At 34.4% G+C, this 27,909-nt stretch overlaps 1 protein-coding gene across 6 annotated transcripts in view; it reads left to right on the plus strand.

The window, feature by feature from the left end:
* The window catches only part of LOC101900422 (serine/threonine-protein phosphatase 2B catalytic subunit 1), a 75,334-nt gene extending 53,055 nt beyond the window's left edge, over positions 1 to 22,279 (plus strand). For 4 of the 6 annotated variants that reach the window (XM_059123740.1, XM_059123722.1, XM_059123725.1 and 1 more), the window contains 12 exons: positions 4,236 to 4,564; positions 4,635 to 4,746; positions 10,379 to 10,524; positions 10,592 to 10,731; positions 10,868 to 10,945; positions 11,043 to 11,136; positions 13,330 to 13,455; positions 13,691 to 13,772; positions 18,310 to 18,366; positions 18,803 to 18,890; positions 21,336 to 21,433; positions 21,777 to 22,279. In XM_059123740.1, the coding sequence (XP_058979723.1) occupies positions 4,268 to 4,564; positions 4,635 to 4,746; positions 10,379 to 10,524; positions 10,592 to 10,731; positions 10,868 to 10,945; positions 11,043 to 11,136; positions 13,330 to 13,455; positions 13,691 to 13,772; positions 18,310 to 18,366; positions 18,803 to 18,890; positions 21,336 to 21,433; positions 21,777 to 21,973 (1,515 nt within the window). In that variant the 5' untranslated portion in view covers positions 4,236 to 4,267 and the 3' untranslated portion in view covers positions 21,974 to 22,279. The remainder of the gene's footprint in view (positions 1 to 4,235; positions 4,565 to 4,634; positions 4,747 to 10,378; positions 10,525 to 10,591; positions 10,732 to 10,867; positions 10,946 to 11,042; positions 11,137 to 13,329; positions 13,456 to 13,690; positions 13,773 to 18,309; positions 18,367 to 18,802; positions 18,891 to 21,335; positions 21,434 to 21,776) is intronic. The other 2 variants (XM_005179548.4, XM_059123729.1) reach the window with 2 other exon arrangements.
* Positions 22,280 to 27,909: the final 5,630 nt, after the last annotated feature.

Here is a 27,909-nt window from a genome sequence, read left to right on the forward strand (position 1 = left end):
ACATTTTTGACCTTCCACTTGGAACTGGAGATGAATGAATATAGCATCAGAATCGGAGATACCTCCCAACAACTTAGATTTTATATGCACATATCGATTGATCGATTGCAGATACAGCCTCCAAATTTGTAATGAGTAACAGAAATAAATTTGTCAAATAATTTTGAAATCGGTTCAGATTTGGACATAACTCCCATACACATTTTCGGCCAATTTCATGTATTTGAAGCACCAAACACACTATGTATGTCTAATTTCAATGAAATTTGGAATGTGTAACGGGATTTGATCAGAAAATAAATTTGTTAAATTATATCGAAATCGGTTCAGATTTGGATATAGCTCCCATATATATTTTTTGGGCCGATTTCACATATTTGATGCACCAAACACGATACGTATTTCCAATTTCAATGAAATTCGTCATGAGTGCCTAAATTTGGTGCAAAAATAAATTTTTCAAATTATATTAAAGTACAGATTTGGATGTAGCTCCCACATATATTTTCGGCCAATTTTACATACACATACAATACTTACAGATGATATCCGAAAAACACAAAAGGCGAACTTCTTTTTTTAATGCTGATTTCGTTGACGAATACAGCCAAATATCGTAAACAAGCAAATCATATAGATGAGTCTAAATTTGGAGATACAGAGGGGCCTCTTGCTTTTGGAGATAATCGCAAAATACTTAGGGGTTCAAATGAACCAAAAACAGAAAAAAATTCCTGATCACACAATTGAAGCCAATCGACATGCCTGAGAAGAGAGCTAAGGACTGGGAAGAATTTTAGCATTTTGGCTGACTATTGGGATATATTTAGCTGTAAAATGGACCACAAGAACTAACAGCACGACGGAGTGCGTAAATATTGGGCAAATATCCCTCAAAATGCTAAGGGTAATATCTGGGCAATGCTCCGTGACATAATTTCAAAAGCGAAATCTTCCAAAATAGATTTGAACATAAGGGGGCTTCTAACATATTGTAGTGTTAGTGTTGTAGGGTATCACATGGTCGGTCCCACAAGACTATAGCCTTTGCTTACTTGTTTCTTTTTTTTTCTGTTTTTATTGAACGAAAGCAAAAACGGTCGAATGTAGCATCAATTTTTAGAATAAGTTTAGATTTGTTCGAATTGGTCACCTTTGGCACGAATTATGGTCTTCAAACGGCCAATGAAACCGTCCCACGCTGAATAACTGGTGTTTTGGCCCATTCCCGGGCGAAGCGCTTGCTTGAGGTGATCGACACTTTGGTATTTTAATTGCCAACTTTGCTTTCCAAAATACTCCAGACACAATAGTCCAACGGATTGGTATGCGGAGATTTTGGTGGGCATCGTGCGCTGGAAATGAAGCGAGGAACCACACTTTGTAACCATTCTTGAGTGACGCGTGCTGAGTCCAGTTGGAATGTCCAAGGTATGTGGCGAAAATGTTTGCGTGCCCAAGGCTTTAATACACCTCCAGAATATTTTCGCGATAATATTCGGCATTTATTCTGATGCCACGGTCGATTAATACGAGCGGAGAGCGACCATCGGCTATTATGGCGACCCACACAATCACCATGGCCGGCACTTGAGTTCTGGTGGCCAACCGAAAGTACACATTTTCAGCTGACCTCTATGGCAAGTAAACACGATCAGCTCTTTTTAGTTTATTTTTTTTGCGTTGCGGTGTAAGTTCTTGCACTTTTTGAAATTTAATGGTTTTACTCCGAGCTCATTTTTCAATATTTGCCGAATGGAATTTTGCTATAGGTTTAGCTCACGAGCCATTTTTCGGCTTCTGCGATGCAGGTTTCGCTGACTTGTTTCGATAAGAGATAAAAAGACCCTAATATAAAGAATTTTAACGGATTTTATTTATTTATTTATTTATTTGTATTTACTTTTTATACCCTACAACACTATGTGTTGGGGGTATTATAAGTTTGATTGGGCCAAAAATTATGTAACACCTCGAAATATGCGTTTCCCACATAGGAAAGTATATATGGATCTTCCTATCTCGCCGAGCTGAGTGGATCTAGCTATGTATGTCCGTCCGTCCGTCTGTCCGTCTGTCCGTCTGTCCATGTTAATTTGTAATCACTCTACGGGTCGCAATTATGGCCCGATCTTCACGAAATTTAGAATGGAGGTGGGAGTAGGGCCAGAATAGAACCCTATTTCTTTTGGAGATGATCGCATAATATTTAGGTTGAAATGGACCAAAAACTGAAAAATTTCATGATTTTGCAGCTGCTCTACAGGTCGCAATTATAGACCAATCGAAGCGGAAGTTAGCATGGGGCTAGAGCTTAGAGCTGGGCAGAAGCCTTCCAATTTTGATGGTCATCGGGTAATATTTAGTGGGTGAAATAGACCATAACATTTGTGTAATGTAAAAGTCAAATTTTCTATTAAACCGCGAATATCTTTAATCCCGGCGAAATCACAAATAGACGAACAGGTCAACTCTGACCGTTACATAGATGCCGATAGTAAATATATCGGATGTATATAGCGAAATATATACAATGTATATATAGAAGGAAGGGGATGTTAGCTAGAATGCTTATATCTCAAGAATGGCTATACCGATTTCGCCAAATTTTATCAATTCAAAATGCCATCTTAATATAAAAGTATAAAATCTAAAAAAATCGCATAAAAAGATGCCAATAATGATGTTAATATAGATTTTGTAGTATTTTGTGACATTTTTTATTTTTTCATATTTTTTATCGCATGCGATTTTTTCAATGTGACTTATTGATTTGTACATTTTGTATTTTTTTTTCATTTTACAACACAGGCTGGGTTTATTAAATACAGATTGCAATTATCCTCACGAAAAAGGTGGGGTTAGACTCAGAATGGCTAGGCCTTTGGTTTTCAAAGATGTCCGCAATATATTTAGGGGTTGAAATGGACCAACAACTAAAAATGTTCCTGATTTTGCAGCCGTTATAAAGTTAACAAATTGAATCCAAATGAAATCTCGCGTGAAGTTAGAGTTTAGGACAGCGGGTAGAGTGGACCACTACTTTTGTGTGTAAAAATACCAACATTACTTACAGGCGATATCCGAAATTCATAAAAGGCGAACTTCTGGCTTTTTTATGCTGATTTCGTTGATGAATAAAGCCAAATATCGTAGACAAGCAAATCATATAGATGAGTTTAAATTTCGTGATGCAGAGGGACCTCTGGAGTTGATCGCAAAATATTTAAGGGTTCAAATGAACCAACAACAGAAAAAATTTCCTGTTCACACAATTGAAGAGAGTTAAGAATAGGGAAGAATTCTAGCATTTTGGATAACCATTGATATACATAGCTGTAAAATGGACCACAACAACTAACAACACGATGGAGTGCGTAAATATTGGGCAAATGTCCTTGTTCAAAACGCTAAGGTTAATATCTGGGCAGTGCTCCATGACATAATTTCAAAAGCGAAATATTCCAAAATGGATTCGGTCATAAAGGGGCTTCTAACATATTGTAGTGTTGTAGGGTATCACATGGTCGGCCCCGCACGTCTATAGCCTTTGCTTACTTGTTTTTATTTATTTATTTATTTTATTTTTATTTTTTTTTTTTTTTTGAAAATTGCCAAATTCTTTCCAAATGGTGGGGGGTATTCAAAGACCGGCCCGAGTGAAATTACAGCTTTTTTACTTATTCAATATTATTTGGTCAACTGATATTTGAAAATCTTTTCTTAAATAAAATAGATCTCATTAAATGAATTAATCTATTTTAAATGCCATTCCAATCAATTTGTGTGACATTACAGCAAGAAAATGTACATATTACAAGAAACGACTTACTAGGCATTTGCTTTTGCTCATAGATCAATTTATTAACCTCGCTTTTAACACTTTATTAATAACTCATCTCCCTGACATTTTATTGATCAATTACCCAGCCATTTACTAGACCATGGTTTTAGTGCAAAATACGCTGGCTGTAACAGTGAACGGCGCCCAACGCGCACACGTCATTGGCGTCTTGTATGCAATCAATTATGTGTTAATGCCCATTAATTACCGCCGAGATTTAGACGTTTTAAATCATTTACATAAAACAGATCCATAATAAATTTCGATAATTTACTGCCACCTATCAACAAGGTGTCTGCCGGTTGAATGGTAGGTGGCTGCTCGCGATTTTATGAATTAGACAAAATGAATTACATTTTTGTTGTTTTCTTTCTTCTTTTTCTTATGACAGAGGTACCGCTGCCACCTGCTCACAAATTGACAATGGACGAGGTCTATGATCCGAAAACGAACAAACCAAATTATGATGCCTTGCGACAACATTTCCTCCTCGAAGGACGTATCGAAGAGGAACCTGCCTTGAGAATAATCACAGAAGGTGCTGCGTTGCTGAGGAGTGAGAGCAACATGATTGACGTGGAGGCACCCATAACAGTGTGCGGAGATATACATGGACAATTCTTCGATTTGGTCAAACTATTCGAAGTTGGTGGTCCTCCAGAGTCGACACGATATTTGTTTTTGGGTGATTATGTCGATCGTGGTTATTTTAGTATAGAGGTAAGTGAGTGTGGGTAAAATGATTTCTTGTTGAGTAAAATAGTAATAAAGCGATTGATTCCATTTTCAGTGCGTCCTTTACTTGTGGTCCTTAAAAATCTGCTATCCTGACACATTATTTCTGCTGCGCGGCAATCATGAATGCAGACATTTAACAGAATATTTTACCTTCAAACAGGAATGTGAGTATTAAATCTAATGAAATAGGCTTTCTGCTGCATCATCATTAAACTATGGAAAAAATAAACATCGATAAGAAGCCAGAGTTGCGCTGTCAAGCTCTGGATCATCAAAAATAGTTAGCTTTTGGTGAAGATAAAACATTACTTAGGCCTAGAATATACATTAACGTAGCCAATGTTTTAGCAAATTATCTTTGGAAGTATTACTGATATCAATGCTTGAATTACTTTGATCGACATTTTTAATCCCGAAGCGTGTCACCAGTTGCTTTCAAAAAAAATATTAACAACTTCCTTAAAAACAAGCAATCGTTACTCTTGAAGTAATCCAAAGCTTGCTATACATTTTCGAATATCTATATTAAATGTTGCGAAATATGTTTCAGCATCTCGGGTTCGTTTTGTACATGGTCAAGTATATATAAAAATTTAGAAAGAGTTTGGCTCGAGAACCCAAAACTCTTTTGGAGTTTTGAACTACAAACCGAGTACTATCAAATCCACATGGCATTTTCCAAAACCCAAACTCGTTATTGAACAATGAAATTATGAAAGGATTTGCAGCAAATCCAAAAAAAAAATGTTTTTATAAATCAAAATTGATGATATTTTTGTATGTTATACAGAGTAAGATAAAAAACTGCAACAATGTCAAACGCCATAATTTTTAATTTTATTGAATGAAAGCAAAAAATTTCGGAAATAACAAAAAATTTTATAATAAGTTTAGATTTGTTCGAATTTGTCACCATTGACAAATTTGTCACCATTTGTTTGTTTACAAACTGCCGAATGGAATATTGCGATATGTTCAGCTCACGAGCCATTTTGGGGACACTGTGACGCGGGTTTCGATCAAGTCGCTTTTTTACTTTTCGAACCATTTCTGCTGATGTTGCTGTTTTTTTCCGTCCACTTCCTTGACGTCGGGTTACGCTACCAATATCACGGTAACGAGCGATGGTACGAGACAGAAATATTTTTTCATATTTAAATACTGGAGTGCTCTAACGACAGCCACTTGTGGTTTTCCAGCCAAATATAAAGAAATCACACTTGAATTCCATCACGAACAACTTTTTTTCTGGAAAAATCACAAAAATGCATTTGTACGCTTGTAAACAATATAATGAGCTGTCACTGGAATAATTTTAACATAACAATAAAAGTTTATATATTCTTAAGACCTTAAAACGTGTAAGAATAAAAATTGTATAGTAAATAATCGTAAAATTAAACAAGTAAGCAAAGGCTATAGTCGTGTGTGGCCGACCATGTGATACCCTACAACACTACAATATGTTCGAAGTCCCCTTATATCCAAATCCATTTTGGAAGATTTCGTTTTTGAAATAATGTCAAAGAGCCCCGCCCAGAGGTTACCCTTAGTTTTTTGGCCCGGAGAATTTGGCAAAAGTTGTGAAAGTTGTAGTCCATTTGACAGCTAAATGTAATCCAATGGTCATCCAAAATGCTAGACTTCTTCCCTGTCCTTAACTCTCTTCCGATGCGAAATTCCGTGTCGATTAGTTTAACTTGTGGCCTATAGAGCGACTACAAAATTAGAAAAAAGTAATTTTTTTAGTCCGTTTGCACCTCTACATTTACAGCTTAAGAACAATAGGCTTTATTTCTGACCCTACCCCTACCTCCATGCCAAATTTCGTGAGGATCGGACGAAAATTGCGACATGCATATAATACCCTCAAAACGAAGTGTTGAAGGGTGAAAACATTTAGAAAATTTACAATTCAAAATTGTAAGTCAAATTGAAAAAAACGCATGCGATAAAAAATATGACAAGAATTGAAAAAAATGGAATAAAAAATATTCACTTTTTTACTGGTATATTTTTCCGCGATTTTCTTAGATTTTCTGCTTTTCTGGCATCAGACCATTCCGAATTGATTAGAATTGTGAAAATCGGCCTAGCGGTTCTTGATTTATAAGCAGAATAAATAAGATAAATTCTTTTACATATATATTGTGCCTATTTTGCTATATATCCGATTTCTTGGCTATTAGCATCACAGAAGTGATCTTTTAATGTATTTGTGATTTGGCTGGGGTTGAAAATATTCGCGGTTTAGTCGAAATTTTCCTATTTTCTTGCATAAAAGTTAGGGTCTATATACAAATTGGTAGGTTTCTGCCCACTCCTAAACTCTAACACCATATAAATTTTCGCGTCGATTGGTTCATTATTGTGACCTATAGAGCAACTGCAAAATCAGGAAATTTTTTCAGTTTTTGGTCCATTTCAACCTCTAAATATCGTGCGATAATCTCCAAAAACAATAGGGTTCTATTCTGACCACTACCCCACCTCCATTTTCAATTTTGTGAGGATCGGTTAATAATTGCGACATGTAGCTTGATTACAAATTAACATGGACAGACGGACAGACGGACGGACATACATAGCTAGATCGACTCATCTCGGCGAGATAGGAAGATCCATATATACTTTCCTATGTGGGAAACCAATATTTCGAGGTGTTACATAATTTTTGGCCCAATCAAACTTATAATACCCCCAACACATAGTGTTGTAGGGTATAAAAATTACAAGCTCTTCGATTAAAAACGCGTAGGGTAAGTGTACCAGCAGTCGGCACTTTTACGATTTTCGCGTTTTTAATCGCTCACCATTCTGAGTGGAACTTTTCAATTAATACAAAGTTAATTTATTCAGATTCGAAATTTTGTATAGTTTTTGCAATAATAAGTAAAGTTTTAATAACTTTTTATTAAATTTCATAAATTTGTTGTTTTATTAAAACAATGCTTTTTTGTCAGTAGTCGGCACCACTTGCCAATTGTCGGTACGGCATTTTCCAACAGTCGGCATTCCAATTTTTTTGTAAGAATAAATAATAATTATAATAAATTAATTCATTAAAATATAATAGTTTTGTTTAGTTAAACTGATTCGACGTCTTTATTGTACTTTTCTTAAGAATATAGATTGTTGAGTACCTTCACAGACAAAAATTTAATTTTTATTAGAATAAATCATCTTTTCTTAGCGAAATTGTGCACGAAGATAGCTGAAAATATATTTGAAGTAAACAAAATACATTTAGTTATAAAAGATTCATTTATTTGGGCTTAAAAAAAGTGCCGACTACTGGGACATGCCGAACTTAGGCACACTTACCCTACTACCTTTACTATGTGATGTTAAAACTTAAACAATTATTATAGTATTAGTGAAGACATCAATGTGTCACATGGGAAATTGTGATGTCAAAAAAGTTCACTCAGTGCGAGTCATAAATACTACATTATAGATGATTTGGTTAGGATATTTGTCTTATGATTTATAAAATTGTCTTCAGTCGCATGGCATTGAACAAAGTATAGGCCTTTCAAAGTAAAATATCGTATAATGAAAAAAATAAAAATTATCCTTTACAAACTAATGTCAGGTAGTGGAGATATATTTTTTTTCTTCTGTTACAAATATTAAAATTTGAGGGAAAATATTTCAGTCTTTGACGACGTCCATCTAAAATGATGTTTTGTAGGAGAGTTGTGGATAAACTCACATGAAGTACGGCTTTAACCCTAAAACGTGTTTTTATACCTTCCACCATACAATGGAGGGTATATTAACTTTGTCATTCCGTTTGTAACTCCTCGAAATACTCATGTCAGACCCAACAAAGTATATATATTCTTGATCAGCGTAAAATTCTAAGTCGACTTAGCCATGTCCGTTTGTCTGTCTGTCTGTTTATTGTAATCACGCTATCTTTCGAACGAATTGAGATAGATGGCTAAAATTTTGAACACGTGTTGATTTTTCCAGTAGGCAGGTTAAGTTCGTAAATGGGCCATGTAGGTCCACGTTTTTATATAGCCCCCATATAACGGTACCTCCCGATATTCGGTATTTTGATGATTTTAGCGACATTATTCACCGGAATTGTTTCAACTTTGGTATTTGAAGTTCGAAATGGATACTACAGCCTATGACAGAAAATTATCTGGGCAGGTCCACGTCTTCGTATAGTCCCCATATAACGGTACCTCCCTATATTCGGTATTTTGATGATTTTAGCGACGTTATTCACCGAAATTGTTTCAAATTTGGTATTTGAGATTCGTAATGGATACTACAGCCTATGACAGAAAATTGTCTGTGCAGGTCCACGTCTTCGTATGGGTCCCATATAATGGTACCTCCCGATATTCGGTATTTCGATGATTTTAGCGACATTATTCACCGGAATTGTTTCAACTTTGGTATTTGAAGTTCGAAATGGATACTACAGCCTATGACAGAAAATTATCTGGGCAGGTCCACGTCTTCGTATAGTCCCCATATAACGGTACCTCCCTATATTCGGTATTTTGATGATTTTAGCGACGTTATTCACCGAAATTGTTTCAAATTTGGTATTTGAGATTCGTAATGGATACTACAGCCTATGACAGAAAATTGTCTGTGCAGGTCCACGTCTTCGTATGGGTCCCATATAATGGTACCTCCCGATATTCGGTATTTTGATGATTTTAGCGCCATTATTCACCGGAATTGTTTTAAATTACGTATTTAGAGTTCATAATGGGAACTACAGTCTGTGACAGAAAAATGTCTATGCAGGTCCAGGTCTTCGTACAGCTCCGATATAATGGTACCTCCCAATATTTCGTATATTTGATGATTTTAGCTACATTATTCACCGTTTATTTCAAGTTTCGAATTTGAATATGGTAATGGTTAATGGCAAACAATGTCTATGTAGGTCCACGTCGTATAGACCCCAATATAACGACAATATACGGTATTTTTAAAATTTAACAGAATTTTTTAAGGATTTTATTTTTTTTTAATTTCCAAATTTGTTCCAAATGGTGGAGGGTATTCAAAGTGCGGCCCGGCCGAACTTACTGCTTTTTAACTTTTTAATATTCACAAATTCCTCTCGTTTAGGTAAGATTCAGACTTTTGATGTATTCTGGGACTTATTGTAATTTTATTGACAAATAGTATTTTGTCTTCCACAATCTTGTTAAATTCGATTGAAGTTTAAAATTTTCTATCAAAATAATCCACATATTGTTATCAGTGATATTGCCAAAGACACTATATAACTAAAATGAGCGGAGTTCGAGGAATCGTAATCTTGCCGCCTCAATTTAGGTTAGTTTGCCCGATAGACGTATTTTTGGCTCTACTTTCATAACCTAATCGTATGATTTTTTATGTTGGACAGTGTAACTAACTAAATATAGGAAATGTCCAGAGTCGGAACAGACTTTCCTAACATCGATCAATGTGACAGTTTAGGGGAGTCTAGGAGATGATTCTGAACAGAATAAAAAAAGATAAATAAAAGAATCAACTTATCCTGAGAATATCAATTTCAAATTTTTTGCATTTTTATGATAACTTTTTATGATAACTTTTTATGATAAAATAAAATAATACATTTAAGATTTTTCAAAATGTAAGCATCTTATTGATCATCATCTGAGAAACTTAAAGTGCCAAACATTCGCTTATGATGGGAAATAGATAAATATAAAATCGCCCACTTTACGTTATATTTTTCAATATTAATATGAATTGCTATTCTTGTTCCCTATTTACTATTTAAATACGAATTTGTTAATTTGTTAGGTGAAATAAAATACTCAATTGAAGTCTATGATGCCTGTATGGAGGCTTTCGACTGTTTGCCATTGGCTGCTTTACTCAATCAACAGTTTCTGTGTATTCACGGAGGCCTGTCACCTGAAATCTTTACCTTAGATGATATCAAAAAGGTAAGACCCTTGAATCATGTTCCATTTCAACGATCCATAATATTTGTATTCCAAACATCCTCTACAGCTAAACAGATTCCGTGAACCACCCGCCTTTGGGCCCATGTGTGATTTGTTGTGGTCCGATCCGCTGGAAGATTTTGGCAATGAAAAGAACAGTGATTATTTTACACACAATTCGGTGCGTGGTTGTTCATACTTTTTCAGGTATGTACGAATTGCGTTTTCTTTCTATTTTTAGATTTTAATTGTTTGCTCTGCCACACCGCAATAAATAATAATTGTTCATTGTTTCGATGGCTATGCCAATTTAATTGTTCAAATATTTCTTTATTTATTTCAGCTATATGGCCTGCTGTGAATTTCTACAAAAGAACAATTTATTATCGGTTGTCCGAGCCCATGAGGCCCAGGATGCGGGGTAAGTTGGTGGCCAAATTGTGTTTACTTTTTTATGCTAATTATTATTTGAAGCGGGTCATTGTCGAAAGATAATAATTGTGTTCTTTTTTTTTCAGCTACCGCATGTATCGCAAAAATCAGGTTACCGGTTTCCCATCTCTGATAACAATATTTTCGGCGCCAAATTATTTGGATGTTTATAACAATAAGGTATTTACAATAAATGAAATCCATTTTATAAACATTTTGTACGGATATTAGGTCATTTGTGTATTAGTGTGTGTGAGTTTTGTTAGAGGTTGTTACAGGTAAATTGTGCAGAGTAGAATCACCATTTTAATTGCCACAAAATGCGTTTTTATATGTCTACATTTCGATTGCAGTAATTGTGAATGAGCTCTTTTAGATTTTACACTGTTGGACATATAATGTAATGTAATGCATATTTTTCGTAACATAAAAAAGAGTAAAATATGGTATTTTAAAGAACATTACACCCTATAAAGTATATACAGGGTAAAAAGGAAAAACTGCAACCAACTTCAGACTGCTGTCATTTCTAAGCCACTCGTCCGACAGCTGTTAAAATTATTCCAGTGACAGCCTATTATATTGTTTAAGCGACTTGATCGAAACCCGCGTCAGAATGTTCCATTCGGCAAATATTGAAAAATGAGCTCGGGTAAGGCCATTGAAATTCCAGAAAGTGCAAGAACTTACACCGCAACAGTAACAAAATAGACGCAAAAGAGCTGAAGAGTTGTTTCGCTTAGCCGAAAGTGGTGAACTACCGAATTTGGTTTTCTCTGATGAGAAAACATTCGTTGTCCAGCAGTTTGTAAACAAACAAAACGATCGTGTTTACTTGCCAAAGAGGTCGGCTGAAAATGTGCACCTTCGGTTGGCTCCTAGAACCCAAGTGCTCTCCGCTCGAGCGTGGCATTAGAATAAATGCAGAATATTATCGCAAAAATATTCTGGAGGTGTATTAAAGCCTTGGGCACGCAAACATTTTGGCCGCAGACCTTGGACATTCCAACGGGACTCAGCACGCGCCACCCAAGAATGGTTAAAAAATGAGGTCCCTCGCTTAATTTCCACACAATTTCGCACAATGGTCACCAAAATCTCCGGATACCAAACCTTTGGACTATTGTGTCTGTGTCTGAAAATGGACCAAAATACCGCAGAGCAACATTCGAGCAGCGTGTGACGATTTCATTGACCTTTGAAGGCCATAATTTGTGCTTATTATAAAATTTGATACTATTTCCGAAATTTTTTGCTTTCATTCAATAAAATTAAAAAAAAAATAAAAATTATGGCCTTTGACTTTGTTGCAGTTCTTTTTGTCGCACCCTGTATATTCATGATCAGCATAATATTCTAAGTCGATTTCACGGTGTCCGTCTGTTTTTCTATTGAAATCACGATACAGCCCAACTTAGTTGACGTAGAGCTCCAGGATGGTTGGTATTGAAACTGAGATATATCAGTCCACGTGTTGGTATAGCCGCCATGTAACGGTACCTCCCGATATTCGGTATATTAATGGTTTTCGCCACATTTTTCCACGAATTTGTTTAACAATTGGTATTTGTAGATCATAATGGCTTCTAGCTCTGTTGGCGTAACATTCTATGTATAGGTTTATGTTTTTGTATAGCCCTCATATAACTGTACCTCCCAAATATTCGTTGTTTTGATGATTTTTGCCACATTTCCCACAGATATGTCTAAAAATTGCTATTTGTACTTCGTAATAGGTTCTAGCTCCGGTGGCGGAACATAGTAGGTATAGGTCCACGTTTTCGTATAGCGCACATATCACGATACCAACATACCAACCGATATTCGGTATTTTGATAATCCTAGTCGCACTTACCCACAAAATTGTTTCAAATTTGGTATTTAAGAAGATTTTGTAGATAACAATCCCAAAAGTATACAAATTTCTATAGAGGTTCCCGTTTTGGCATGGCCCCCATATAACGGCCTCACCTCACATGGTTGAATTCAGATACTTTTATATAAACATGTTTTCTTTACCCAAAGGTTTGTTTCAGTCAAATAGCGTGACACCTACGGCGTATACATGTTGACAACACTTATACGCTCCCTATTGTTTATAAGATAATTTAAACATTTTGGTTAAAAATTTATCTACTTTTCACAGATATTTGAATAATGCTGCTGGTATATAAACAAATATTTCATTGACAGAAATATTTTGAAATTATATTGTACACAAACATACAATATTGTATTAACATGCAATTGTGTCAAATGCAAACAAATTTATAATATTTTATTTTTCTCTTTTTATTTTGCTTAAATATATATGTAAACCAACATTTGGACCATGAACAACAACCAATATAAAATATTGTCATTTGACAAAAGGCAGCTGTACTTAAATATGAGAATAATGTTATGAACATTCGACAATTTAATTGTTCACCCCATCCATATTGGCTGCCAAATTTTATGGATGTCTTCACATGGTCATTGCCATTTGTTGGCGAGAAGGTAAGTTAAAGGAATTTGTTGTTTTATAAAAAAAAAAGTTTCAAACATAAACGATGGTTTTTTTTTATTTGCAATAAAAAATCATTTTATATCAGCCCACCCCCATCATAAATCTATTAAAAATATCATTAAAGCAAAAGGGAAAATTTAATAATTATAACACGTGTGATCATTTGTTTGGTTATTTTTTTATGAGAGTTTTTTTTTTTGTTTTTGGATTTATATTTTCCCCTAGGTTACCGATATGCTTGTTAGCATTTTGAATATCTGTTCGGATGACGAACTATTGAGCGGTCCAGATGATGAACTAGAGGAAGGTCAGTATGACAACAATTTTTTTCAGATCAAACATAAATATTTCTTTTCCGTTTAAAATTTTAATATCAAAGCACAACGAAACGTAAAAATAATAAATAATTTCGAAATTAAGAAATGTGTTTGTAATTAAATGCCGAAACAACAAATATTTACTGATGTTAGCACTTCGAGTATGCACAGTGGTTAATACAAAGGAAAGGAGGTACATTTTTTCAAGTAAAAATTGTGGAATAGCTTTATTTTATAGTTTTTACAAGGGAAAAAAAAGTTTCCCAAAAAAATTCTCGGTACAATAAAGGTTAACAAAACGACTTCAAGAGACTGATAGAGACAAATCAAATTGGGAGATTTTGTTCCTAATTATATATGAATAGATGTAAGTAAAATATTCGAAATAAAAAAATTCAATATTTTTCCTAGGAAAAGTCTTTTGTTCAAAATTAGTAAAAACTACTTAGAAAATTTCCGACGATTCTCCGACAAATACATTTCCCAAATTTCATCATTTTTTGTGGAACGTACCAAAATATAGAACCTACATATCCCAACTTTAATTTATATCTAATCTTGGTATAAATATCAAAATGTGCGCAACTTGAAGAGAACAGGAAAATATATTTGCGTTTTATGAATATCATTTGTTATATTTGTTCGAGCTATAATCCTGTCTTACTGGGGATATGCTAAGTTTGATAGAAATCAAAAACTGATTTCACATTTTAATATTCAATTTTTTTTTTTTTTTTGGGTGTTATGAGGAGCTGTGGGTCAATATTTTCAATTGTCATGGACCAATTTTGAATCTGGTCAGGACCTCGATACATGTTTAACTAGCAAATACCAGCTGATTCGCCAGCGAAAATTCCTCCTTAAAATTTAAGATTCATTCCAGGAGTTTGTTTCAGACCTTTTTATACCCTCCACCATAGTATGGAATGTATATCAAGTTTGCCATTCCGTTTGTATCACCTCGAAATATACATTTTAGACCCCACAAAGTACACATATTCTTGATCAGCATAAAATTCTATGTCGAATTAGCGATGTCCGTCCGTCTATCCGTCTGTGGAAATCACTCTAGAAGAAGGTTGATAAAATTTCACTCAAATGATGATGATTTTAGTGACATTATTCACCGGAATTTTTTTAACAGCCTAAAACAGGTCCACGTCTTCGTATAGCCCCATATAACGGCACTTCCCGATGTTCGGTATTTTTATGATTTTAGCTACTTTATTCACCGAAATTTTTTTAAGTTTGAATATTGTAATGGCTTTTGACAAAAGATGCTTATGCAGGTCCACGTCGTCGAATATAACGGCTACATTCGTTATTTTTAAGATTTTAACAGAGGTTTTAACGGATTTTATTTTTTTGAACATTGCCAAATTCGTTCCAATGGTGGAGGGTATTCGAAGTTGGACCCACATCGATTTTTTCTATATTCAAAACTATTTCAACATTTTCATATATACCTAGAAACCACCAGTGACCTCAATACTAAATTTTTCAGTACTATCCCTTCATCCTGTACAAAATTTAAACCATTAAGTACACATTTCCAAAACCACCTCCATATCTCAAGTACAGAGATCTCATAATAAAATTTGAGGATTTGAACTCTACGCTTTCACCTTTCACCCACACGAAGTTTAGTATCATTTAGAACTTTACGGACGCATCCCCAAAGAACCACCAACTTTCAAAAACATACAGGGTGAGATACAAAAAACTGCAACAAAGTCAAAAGCCATAATTTATATATATATATATATATATATATATATATATATATTAGGTTCGGAAACAGCATCAAATTTTAGAATAAGTTTAGATTTGTTCGAATTGGTCGCCTTTGGCACGAATTATGGCCTTCAAACGGCTAATGAAACCGTCACACGCTGCCCAAATCTTACTCTGCGGTATTTTGGCCTACTCCCGGCGAAGCGCTGACCTCTTTGGCAATCATTTTGTTTGTTTACAAACTGCTGGACAACGAATGTTTTCTCATCGGAGAAAACCAAATTCGGCAATTCACCACTTTCGGCCAAGCGAAGCAACACATATAAAAGTTTCACAATTTCAACCTTCAGGCAGGACCTCAAACAAAATATAAGAGAACTGTTCATTTTAATATTTATTTCTTAATTTTTTTTTTGTGATTTAGGGCATTAATATAAATACATTTACAACCACTGTGCACTCGAATTCGATAATCTACTCTATACATACGTTTCGTTTGTTTTGTTAATAAGTTTTTTTGAACATCATTACATCTGGGGAGAACAGTATATACATATATATATATTTTTTTGTTCGTCATTTAAATGTAAATCTATAAACATTTCAATGTTGTGACATTTCTTTTTATGGTTTGTAAATACAAATTTGATGTTGTAAAATTTGGCCCATAAACTAGTCGGTTATGACTATTTATTTTTCTCTATATCGCACAGCAACAAAATCAACAAATAATAATTAGCAAGAGCAATATACAAAAATATACAGGGTGCTTCCAAAGGTAATGACTAAAACTAAAAATAGAAGTCTGCACGTGAAACAAACTTTGATTGCCGGAAGACAAAATATAGGTAATGTAGATGAAAAACTAAATTAGACTTAATTCTAGTTTAGTAAAAACTCGGATTTTTTTAAATAAAGGTATTTGTACCCTGATTCCGGGAAAGTATTTTTTTTTTGTACCCAGACTTTTGACCCGAAAGTCTTGGAACATGATCCGGATAAACCTAGATATACTAAACCGATGTAGACTATATGGTTGTACGATATAAGTATTCAACACCGGGCAAGTGAACCGAAGCTTTTTTCGAATTTGATAATTTTTGTTAAGTAGCCGGCCTTCGGCCAGGGTTAATTTTAATTTTAAGGTCAATTAAAATAATATTTTAGGGTTCTTTATATAATTTGTAGGCCATTAAAGGAACCTCAGAATCTTAATAATGTATTTTAAGTAAGTTTATCGGATTTATAATCATGAATAATGGTAAGAATACAGGGTGAGATAAAAAACTGCAACAAAGTCAAAAGCCATAATTTTTACATTCTATTTTTCAATTTTATTGAATGAAAGCTAAAATTATCGAAAATATCATGAAATTTTTAAATAAATTTAGATTTGTTCAAATTTGTCACCTTTGGGCACGAATTGGGCCAATGAAACCGTCACATGCTGCGCGAACGTTGCTTCGGTATTTTGGCCCATTCCCGAAGAAGCGTTTTCGACACTTTGGTATTTTTAGTGCCAACCTTGCTTTCCAAAATACTCCAGGTCAATAGTCCAACGGATTGGTATCCGGAGATTTTGTAGACCATTGTGCGCTGGAAATGAAGCGAGGAACCTCATTTTGTAACCATTCTTGGGTGGCGCGTGCTGAGTCCTGTTGGAATGTCCAAGGTCTGCGGCCAAAATGTTTGCATGCCAAAGGCTCTAATACACCCTCCGGAATATTTTCGCGATAATATTCGGCATTTATTCTGATGCCACAATCCATTAATACGAGCGGAGAGCGACCATCGGCTGTTGTGGCGGCTCATACCATCACCATGGCCGGCGCTTGAGATGTGGTGGCCAACCGAAGGTGCACATTTTCAGCTGACCTCTTTGGCAAGTAAACACAATCATTTTGTTTGTTTATAAACTGCTGGACAGCGAATGTTTTCTCATCGGAGAAAACCAAATTCGGCAGTTCACCACTTTACTCCAAGCGAAGCGACTCTTTAGCTCTTTAGAGTCTATTTTGTTTCTATTGCGGTGTAAGTTCTTGCACTTTTTGGAATTTAAATGGCTTTACCCCTAGCTCATTTTTCAATATTTGCTCACGAGCCGTTTTTCATCTCACGCTGTATTTTTCCAGGACTATCAGAGATGAAGTGGCAATTTTTTAGAAATATTTTTCAAATATCATCAAAATTATAATCGTAAATATATAAAAAGTTCTTCAAGTTGACATATTTTTGTTTTTAAGTATATGACCTTAAAGACTCTAATGATAGTTAATTGGCTTTGCAAACAAATTTCCTGTACATTTACCAGTAATATTCCCGAAGACACTGTATGGATTCTATGAAATCTTACCTTAATATTATCTGAAATGTAAAAATGGGGGAAAAATTCCTTCCTATTTTGGTTACTTTCCGATGAAATGTTATAAAACGTAAGAAATCGTGTCACATTTTTTCTATAATTTTGGAAACCATTATTTCGTCGCACAGTGTAATTGTGTTTTCAAGAATTGTTTTAAAAGACAATCTCAATCGTGGACTTTTTAGAATATAAATTTTCAATTATAGCTTACAATCGAGGAGTTTTTAAGAATACCTTTCCGTTGGTTATATGTAAACTTCTACTTTTAGTCATTCGTTTTGCTACACCCTGTATTTTTGTGCAATTAAATGCAAATGTATCTTTTCTATCTTTACAACAATTTACAATTTTTTTGTATTTTTTATTCTATCTCCATCTATAAAATTGTATGTATCGATGTCTGTATGCATGCTACACATTTATTCACTCAGAAATGCGAAAGAAAATCGTTCTCAAGCCCATGAACCATTCAGAACAACCAAAGAAAAGTAAGTCAAGCGATGAAGATAATTTTGCGTGCACAATTTTTTACTCATTCTGCTGCAGCTACAGTAGGCTAGCTAAAAAGCTGGCAATCTTTACGCATTTCAAATGAAAATAAAATAAAAACGCTTTTCTAGATGCAGCTTTATAGATTTGTTTAAAAAATACAATTTGTCTGTTGTCTATATGCGTATGTATGTCATTATTTATATCAAAAATTTTTCTGTGTGTACCAAAAGCTAGCAGCAAAGACAAAAACTGTTCATTGTTGTAGAAGCACAAAAAGCTTTATTAGTGGACGCGCTAAATGTAGATGTCGCTGGCTCGCAATGTCATTATATGCCATGAATAAGCAATGAAAGCTTTTTAAATTTTCAGCCAAAGTAAATACTATAAATAATTGTTATGTTTTTTTTTTTTCTTTTTTCCTTAAAATTATAGCAGCCGCTGTCTCAGCCCTGCGCAAGGAAATTATACGAAACAAAATTAGAGCGATTGGTAAAATGTCACGTGTATTTTCGGTACTAAGGTAAGTTTAACATGTTTTTTTTCTTTCATCAAACTTTGCCGTCTCAAAATTGAGAAAGAACGTGTAAAAATTTTCGAGATGAAGGGTAAATATTCAGTTTGGCATTTTCAAAAAGTTTGAATAAACGTTTTTTGTTTTAACGGGTCGAAAATTGATAAAATCCTCCAAAGATGAAACTATGAGGATATAGTCTTCTCAAAATGATTACACTGTGATACAAATCTTAAAAAATACATGTTTCTTCTAATGTTCCAATTCTGGTTTGTGGCTGCCCACAGATGATAAATATGCCTTTGATTTTTTTGGGCCACTTTTATAACGGTAAATATAGAGAAAATCCGAGTTTCTTGGATTTTAAATATAATCTTGCATTACTTCTATTTTTAAGAACGGATTTCTATCTTTTTTAAAGGTTCGAGTAGTACCTTTCAAACAAATCAATTTGAAATCGCCCCACAATTAGCAACATTACAGTGCACAGTGGTCGAGGTCGTATGGGAACAGCGGCCAAAAATTCTTTCAGTGCAGATATCAATATGATTCTTTGGTTATGGTACTTTGATGGGATAAAAATAAAAAATGTGACAAAATGAATATGGTCGATGCATGTTTTGGCATGGTCCCCTTACAACGTGCATCCCGAATAAGGGATATTTGCCCACTTTTTGTCACATTTCTACACTTTACGTTTTACGTTCTAAAGAGCTAAAAAATAGTCTTACTGAAAATTATTTGGAACGGCCCGCCTTCAGGTAGAGTCCCCATATAAAGGTACCTCCAAAAATAGAAGTATTTTTTATACAAATCAAAATTCCAAATGTGATTATTTTTTTGTAAACAAAATAAACAATTCAATATTAAATTAAATGAATGTTACTAATGGATATTTATAAATTTCAGTGTTATTCAAGTAAATCAAATGCAGATTTTAATAATATAGATTTTTTATTGATTGGTAACATTATAAAAGGGTCAGAGCTCAGAAGAAGACGATTAATAATTTTTTCGGGTATGATTTAGTCGAAACTTTTTTATATCTTTGTTTCTAGACTCCACGGCCACCTCCTATAATTCTCCAATCGATACAATGACAAATTTATATGTATTAAAATGTTTATAACTGTGGGTGAATGATAGTGCCATGGATATCTATTTGTTAACTCTTTAGCCGTTTCCAGTGCAAAGGCCTTAAATTTTTGGACATTAATATTATACCCAGAAGACAATGCAGGCAACATTATTGAACACCCCTCAATTATATCCTTATCAATCCCAAACAACAAAAACATATTCTATGTCACTAGCACCATAGAATTAACAAATTGGAGCGAAGTCACTTCAGTATATTGGGCATAACATACAAATCTGACAAAATCTGAAAGTTAAATAAAACAATCGTATTATTTATTTATTGCTAAAAATGGGTTGAGAAATTGGTTGAGAAATAAACGATTTGTATTTTTTTGTTTTTTAACTTTTTATACCTTCTACTATAGCAGGGATGGTATATTAAGTTTGTCATTCCGTTTGCAACACCTCGAAGTATAAATTTTAGACTCCACAAAATTTATATATTCTCGATCAGTATTAAATTCTATGTCGATTCAGCGAATTCCGTCCTTCCGAATTGAAGTAGGTTGATTACATTTTACCAAAATGTATATTATGTCTGCAGGACTTTGGTATAGCCCCATGTAATGGTACCTCCCTATTTTTGGTATTTTGGTGATCGAAAATTGTCTTTACAGGTCCACGTCTTCGTATAGCCCCCATATAACGGTACCCCTCTATATGCGGTATTTTGGTGATTTTAGCGACAATCACAGATGCAACTTCATATATCCTTCATATAACGGTACCTCCCAAAAATAATAGAAATCCGTTGTTAAAAATAGATGTTATGCACGGATTTTCTCTAAATTTACCGTTTTAAAATCAATCGATGTGACCCAGAAAAACCAATGCATTTTTGCTGTCGCACAGTGTTACTGTTATGAATGTGGTATACAAACATAGCAAAGTGGAATTCATGGGATGGAAGTGGGAAACTCCAAATGTAGACGATAGCATTTGTTAAGTGGTTCAAATACCCAATGGGTTTTTGGTTCTTAGGTCAAACTTTTTAGGGTCTTTTTATATTGACCTAACCATACACAATGGATATCTTCTAAAATGATGCTTTCTTGAAGTATTTTGTGTAAACTCATGTGAAACACGGTTTTAACTCTGAAACACCAAAACAGAAGTAAACAAATGCACAAACAAATAATAATGCCCTGTAGCACTGTGTAACATAACATTATTTAAAAAAATCATCATAGATAGAATTATATTTTCTTTAAAATAACGATTTAAAAATAATAAAATAATACACCATTAAAGTCCGTAACTACTCATCTTATAACTAATTCCGTTTGTTTTATGGTTTTCCTCTACTTTTCATAGAGAGGAGTCTGAATCTGTACTGGCTTTGAAAGGACTTACACCGACCGGTGCTTTACCCGTGGGTGCTCTATCCGGTGGCCGAGACTCATTGAGAAGCGGTAAGTTCTGACTTGACAGCTGTACCCGACATTTAAATGTCATTTAATTCTATAAAAAAAAAACTTGTAAATATTGATATAGACAGGCAATAATCTTTATGTTGTTGCTTTGTTTTATTTCACCAAAGACCCATGCAAGTGGTGGGCAATTAAAACGATAAACTTGCATGAATTGCATAAAACGAATCAAGAATTAATTACACTTATACACGTGTTGTATAATCACGTGAAATACTTGAAACTTGCATGTTTATGACAGTTCATATAATAATTTACAATAAGCAATTTATCATTAGAAATTTCATGACAGTAACAATGTTTTTTTAATTTTCTTTCATTTCAGCTCTACAAGGTCTGGGCGCCACACCAGAAATTCACTCATTTGCCGAAGCCAAGGGTTTGGATGCCGTTAACGAACGCATGCCACCCCGACGTCCGGGCCTAAACAGCAATGACAATGAGACAAGTTCCGCTGCAAAGAAAAATGGCACCGCTGGAAAAGTGGCCAAACGTTCTACAGCTTCGAGCAAAAGTTCATAGTTTTAATGAAAAAGAGAGACTTAAGGCAGCAGCATAATACTCCTCCTCCACCTTCTCATCCCCATTCATAGACATCCAACACGACACAAATAATGCACACTGAAAAAACTCAAACCCAAATCACACACACACACATTTTATTATTCTTTGAAACGGTTATCAATAATAATAATGATTTGATTTAGTTAAATCGTATAATTTTTTTAGTGAAATTTTAAGATAATTACAAAATCTTTTTTTAATTCGATAATTAGTGCTTTAAATAATTGTTTTTAAATAAAGCATTCAAAATCACAGACTGTGTGATGCGAAAAGGTGTTGTTATTTTTTCAACATTTGGGAATTGTGTTATTTGACAATAATTATTTAACAAATTGCATGTAAGTAAACACTATTGTAATGGGCGTTTCCCATAAAACGGACGATTAAATTAATGCTTCCGTAATTTGAAATAACATCTACATATCGTAGGTGTCAAGCTTAAGTTCGAAGTTGCATTCAAAGTTTTTATATCGATTTGGTATGACATGGAACAAATATCCAAATTTTTTTCTTATCACTGAGATTATGAAATTTAACTATCTAAATCCAAGAATAATATTCTGATATTTGAAATTATTTTTATACCCAAAAACACTATGTGTTGGGGGTATTATAAGTTTGATTGGGCCAAAAATTATGTAACACCTCGCATTTGGCCCCGACATAGGAAACTATATACAGATCTTCCTATCTCGCAAGTTGAGTCGATCAAGCTATGTATGTTCGTCTGTCCATGTTAATTTGTAATCAAGTTTCATGTCGCAATTATGCGAATAGAAGCAATAAGGGTCAGAATAGAAGCCTAAGGTTTTTAAGCTGATCGCAAAATATGAAGGGGGGAAATGCGCCCAAAAAAAGAAAAAAAATCTTGATTTTGTTGTTGCTCTGCAGGCCACAATTATAGACCAATCGACGGGACAGTTTGCCTGGAGTTAGAGTTTGGGGCTTGACAGAAGCATACCAATTAAAACGATCATCGGCCAATATTTAGCATATTTCGTTTGTAAAAAAATGAAAATTTTAACTAAACCGCGAATATTTTTAATTCTAGCGAAATCACAAATACATTAAAAAGTCACTTCTGACTACTGCAGTGATGCTAATAACCTAGATATCGGATATACAGGGTGAGATGCAAAACCCGCAACCAACTTCAGACTTCTGTCATTTCTAAGACACTCGTCCGACAGCTGTTAAAATTAATACAGTGACAGCTAATTATATTGTTTGCAAGTGTATAAAAGCATTTTGTTGAGGATTTTCCAGAAAAAAAGTTATTCTTAATGGAATTCAAGCGTAATAGTGTGATTTATTTATATTTGGCTGGAAAACCACAAGTGGCTATCGTTAGAGCACTCCAGCATTTAAATGTGAATAAATCTTTTGTGTCTCGTACCATCGTTGGTTACCGTGATACTGGTAGCGTAGCTCGACGTCAAGGAAGTGGACGAAAGAAAACAGCAACATCAACTGAAATGGTTCGAAAAGTAAAGAGGCGACTTCATCGAAACCGGCCGAAAAATGGCTCGTGAGCTGAACATATCGCAATATTCCATTCGGCAAATACTTAAAAATGAGCTCGAGGTAACGTCATTGAAATTCTAAAAAGTGCAAGAACCTACACCGCAACAGAAAGAAAATAGACTCAAAAGAACTAAAGAGTTGCTTCGCTTCGCCCAAAATGGTGAACGGCCGAATTTGGTTTTCTCCGATGAGAAAACATTCGTTGTCCAGCAGTTTGTAAACAAACATAATGATCGTGTTTACTTGCCAAAGAAGTCAGCTGAAAATGTGCACCTTCGGTTGGGCACCAGAACTCAAGCGCCGGCCATGGTAATGGTGTGGGCCGCCATAACAGCCGTATTAATCGGCCGTGGCATCAGAATAAATGCCGAATATTATTGCGAAAATATTCTGGAGGGTGTATTAAAGCCTTGGCCCCAGACCTTGGACATTCCAACAGGACTCAGCACCATCGCACTCAGCACGCGTCACCCAAGAGTGGTTACAAAATCAGGTTCCCCGCTTTATTTCCAGCGCACAATCTCCGGATACCAATCCGTTGGACTATTGCGTCTGGAGTATTTTGGAAAGCAAAGTTGAAACTAAAAATACCAAAGTGTCGATCACCTCAAGCAAGCGCTTCGCCAGAAATGGGCCAAAATACCGCAGAACAACATTCGTTCAACGTGTGACGGTTTCATTGGCAGTTTTAAGGCCATAATTCTCGCCAAAGGTGATCAATCTAAACATATTCTAAAATTTGATTCTATTTTCGATATTTTTTGTTTTTAGTTGTTGCAAAATTGTCAGGCTTAATCCTTTTATTGTTGTTTTTATAACAACAAAGTTTGTTTATTAGTGGGGATGTCGTAATGTTTACCAGGGGGTAAGGCAGGGAATACCTAGGTTTCGAAAAGAGCAACCACTCCTCATCAGTTCCATTGTTTTTTGTCTAGGATATTCTCCCCAGAAGTTACTTTAAAAATAATTTCTATAACAAAAAACATTTTTTTTTACCCAAGTGACGAGATCGTAAGCTCAATAGAAGAGGAAACAAAGAATTAAATAAAACTAAAATTGTTTTGGAAAATCTTCTAAATCTTACAACCGCACTTATAAACATTTACATCTTTATCCACTTGTTATGCTTTCGTTCTACCTGGACGAAGTAGCATAACCATGTAAGTTGGTTTTGTCTGTTACAACAAAAACCCCTTCGTCGAACGTGCCTTGTTGTAACGGACAACACTACCTTACATGGTTATGCTACTTCGTTCAGGTAGAACGAAAGCATAACAAGTGGAGAAAGATGGAAATGTTTATACCGTTAAGGCCACTTTCTAGAGAATATTGGTTGGGAACGTAGATTTGGGATGTACGTCTATATGAAGTAAACTCCAAATGTCAAACTGGGACTCATTCATTCGGATGAAAAATATGGACTTTGTGGGGTCTCCAACGCACAATTTAAATGTTAAACAAGTAAGCAAAGGCTACAGTCGAGCGGGGCCGACCGTTGAATACCCTACAACACTATAATCAACGATACAGTTTATATAGGCGAGATACTCGAAAGAATTCAGGTTTCGTTCTCTAATTTTCGAATAATAGCAACTTTAACTAATTTGCTCATTTCCAATTTATTTGAAGATGTTGCTCGTGAATGGTCTTCCTAGAGCTGGAACTAATATTTCCCAAAGACCTATAATCTCTCAGAAGTGGCAAAAGATTAACATTATTGGTTTTTGACTGAAACGCATCTATATGAGATACAGACATTTGACTATATTCTTCAACGAAATCAGCGTTAACGAAATAGTCAGAAGTGGGTCTTTCCTGTATTTGTGAATTCTCCAAAAATTCACTGGAATGGTCATTTTCGTATTTTGTCTACAAAAGTTGGCAAACTATTTCACACATTGAATATTTTTGGATGGCCATCCAAAACTGCTTGGGTTTGCAATGTCCGGTAACCCCCATTCAAATGTGCGTGAGGATCGGGCGATAATTATGACCTGCTGACAATTTTGCACTTTTTGGTCCATTTCAACCCCTAAATATATAGCGATCATCTCCAAAAAGAGTAGGCTTCTATTCTGACCCTCATCTTATCCCAATCCGACATTTTTTCAGTATTTGGTCCATTTCAACCCCTAAACATTTGGCGATCATCTCCAAAAGAAATAGGCTTCTATTCTGACCCTAACCCCACCTTCGTACAAAATTTCGTTAGGATCAGGCCATAATTGCGACCTGTAGCGTGATTACAAGTTAACATGGACAGACGGACGGACGGACACACATAGCTAGATCAACTCAGCTCGGCGAGCTAGGAAGATCCATATTTATTTTCCTATATGGGAAACCAATATTTCGAGGTGTTACATAAATTCTGGTCCAATCAAACTTATAATACCCCCAACACATAGTGTTGTAGGGTATAAAAATGAATTCCATTCTTACGGCAATGGGAGTAAAAGAGTAATTATCTTTGACTATTCTGAAATCATTCTGCCCTCAATTATGAGGTAGACAAAACTAAATACCACGCAGCACGATATTCTAAACGTTAGAAAATACAAATTTCAAATTACAGTTCATTTGAATGGAAAATGTTGTTAAGCTCTTTACAATACCAAAAATTGAGCTGAGTTTTCACATGGGGCAATTATAGAGGTTTTTACACTGAAATTAAAGCCTATGACTGAAATATAAGATCAGGCTATTCAAAATATTTAAAACCGACGGTAGAGGAATATCTTTCTAATTTTTGCCATGAATATTGATTTCTATTTAGAAATTACTGTGGAGTCATTAATTATAATAACAATTATGCCGCTTACATAAGTCAGATCTGTGATTTATTATGCTTTACAAAATCGCATTAAAGACTAAAAGTACGGCCGGCAACGTGAACCGGACCAGCAAGATTTCATATTTTCAAAATGTCTGCCTAAAACAAAGTTTCACGTTACTTGTAAGTATTAACTTAGGTTACTTTTCGTAACAACTATACATCTATTTTTAAAATCTACTGAGTTTTTCCGGTAATTATTTTGAATAGTGTCATTATAATCACTCAACTGTAAATATGAACTTTTGAAAGTTTTAAAAATTTTAAGGCTTTATTTCATTGAATTTTTGGATTAATTTTGTTTCTCGTTCAGTTTAAAAAAAGATTGAAAACTGTAAAATTATTTAAAAACGATTAGTTTAAAATCTATCTCGAAAAACCGCAATAGCACATTCAATCTTGACGGCGAGAGTATATAATTTAAAAATATTATTGCTATAAAAGCTTTATATTTTGTTTACTAGAGTGGCTACATTAAACAAATGAGATCCCTAAGACAACATTATACGCAATGAAATTATCGCGAAATTGTATTTAATATTTTTGAAAATATAATAAAATTTAATAACATCAAAAATTATACAGAAAGACAACATTTCTCATAAATGTATTTTTGTTATCGTATTTTAGCCTACATTTCTTAATCACGCCGGAGAAACACGCTAATATAAATACCCTTTGCAAGAAGTTATAATCGGAATGTTTTTTTATACCTCACTGACAAGATAATAAGTTTTATTTTCTGATTTGTCATGATTTAATAACAACACGTTTTAGTCACGTTCCGTTCATATGCAGTGGAACTTAAAAAATGTGGGATGTTTTTTTATAAAAAAAAATCATTAACGTTTTAGTTTCTCATATCGGAATAATGAGTTGTTTTCAGGTTTTTGGGTATTTTCCGAAGTTATATTATCTTTTTTCAGATTTAAAAATACCGTTAGGATTTGTTTTAATCCAAATATTTTTGATAATAACTTAAAAAATATTTGTGCATGGTTTTAAAAAATCCAACTGATACTAATAGGAAGACTAGAAAAGTTAATTGTTATGATTCTGTTAGTAAAATTATCATAATTCGTTTATGTTTACTGAGCATTTGTAAACAAAAAATGTGTATTGACATTATTAACATCTAAAATGTAAAATTATTTGGAATAGAAACTTAGTAACACTTAACAGCAAGGAAACAATAAAAATCGCCGGTAGCCGACTGTATGGTACCCTACACCACTTTACATACGTAAATACGTAAATAATACAATAATTACACAGTAGGGGAGGCGAAATATACAAATTAGAAGATAAATGAATGGAATCCCATTAATTTGTTCACAATTTGAGAAGGTTTTTATACCCTACAACACTATGTGTTGGGGGTATTATAAGTTTGATTGGGCCAAAAATTATGTAACACCACGAAATATTGGTTTCCCACATAGGAAAGTATATATGGATCTTCCTATCTCGCCGAGCTGAGTCGATCTTGCTATGTATGTCCGTCCGTCCGTCTGCCCGTCTGCCCATGTTAATTTGT

The sequence above is a fragment of the Musca domestica genome, unplaced genomic scaffold (assembly GCF_030504385.1).
Source record: "Musca domestica strain aabys unplaced genomic scaffold, Musca_domestica.polishedcontigs.V.1.1 1, whole genome shotgun sequence".
NCBI classification, from domain to species: Eukaryota; Metazoa; Arthropoda; class Insecta; order Diptera; family Muscidae; genus Musca; species Musca domestica.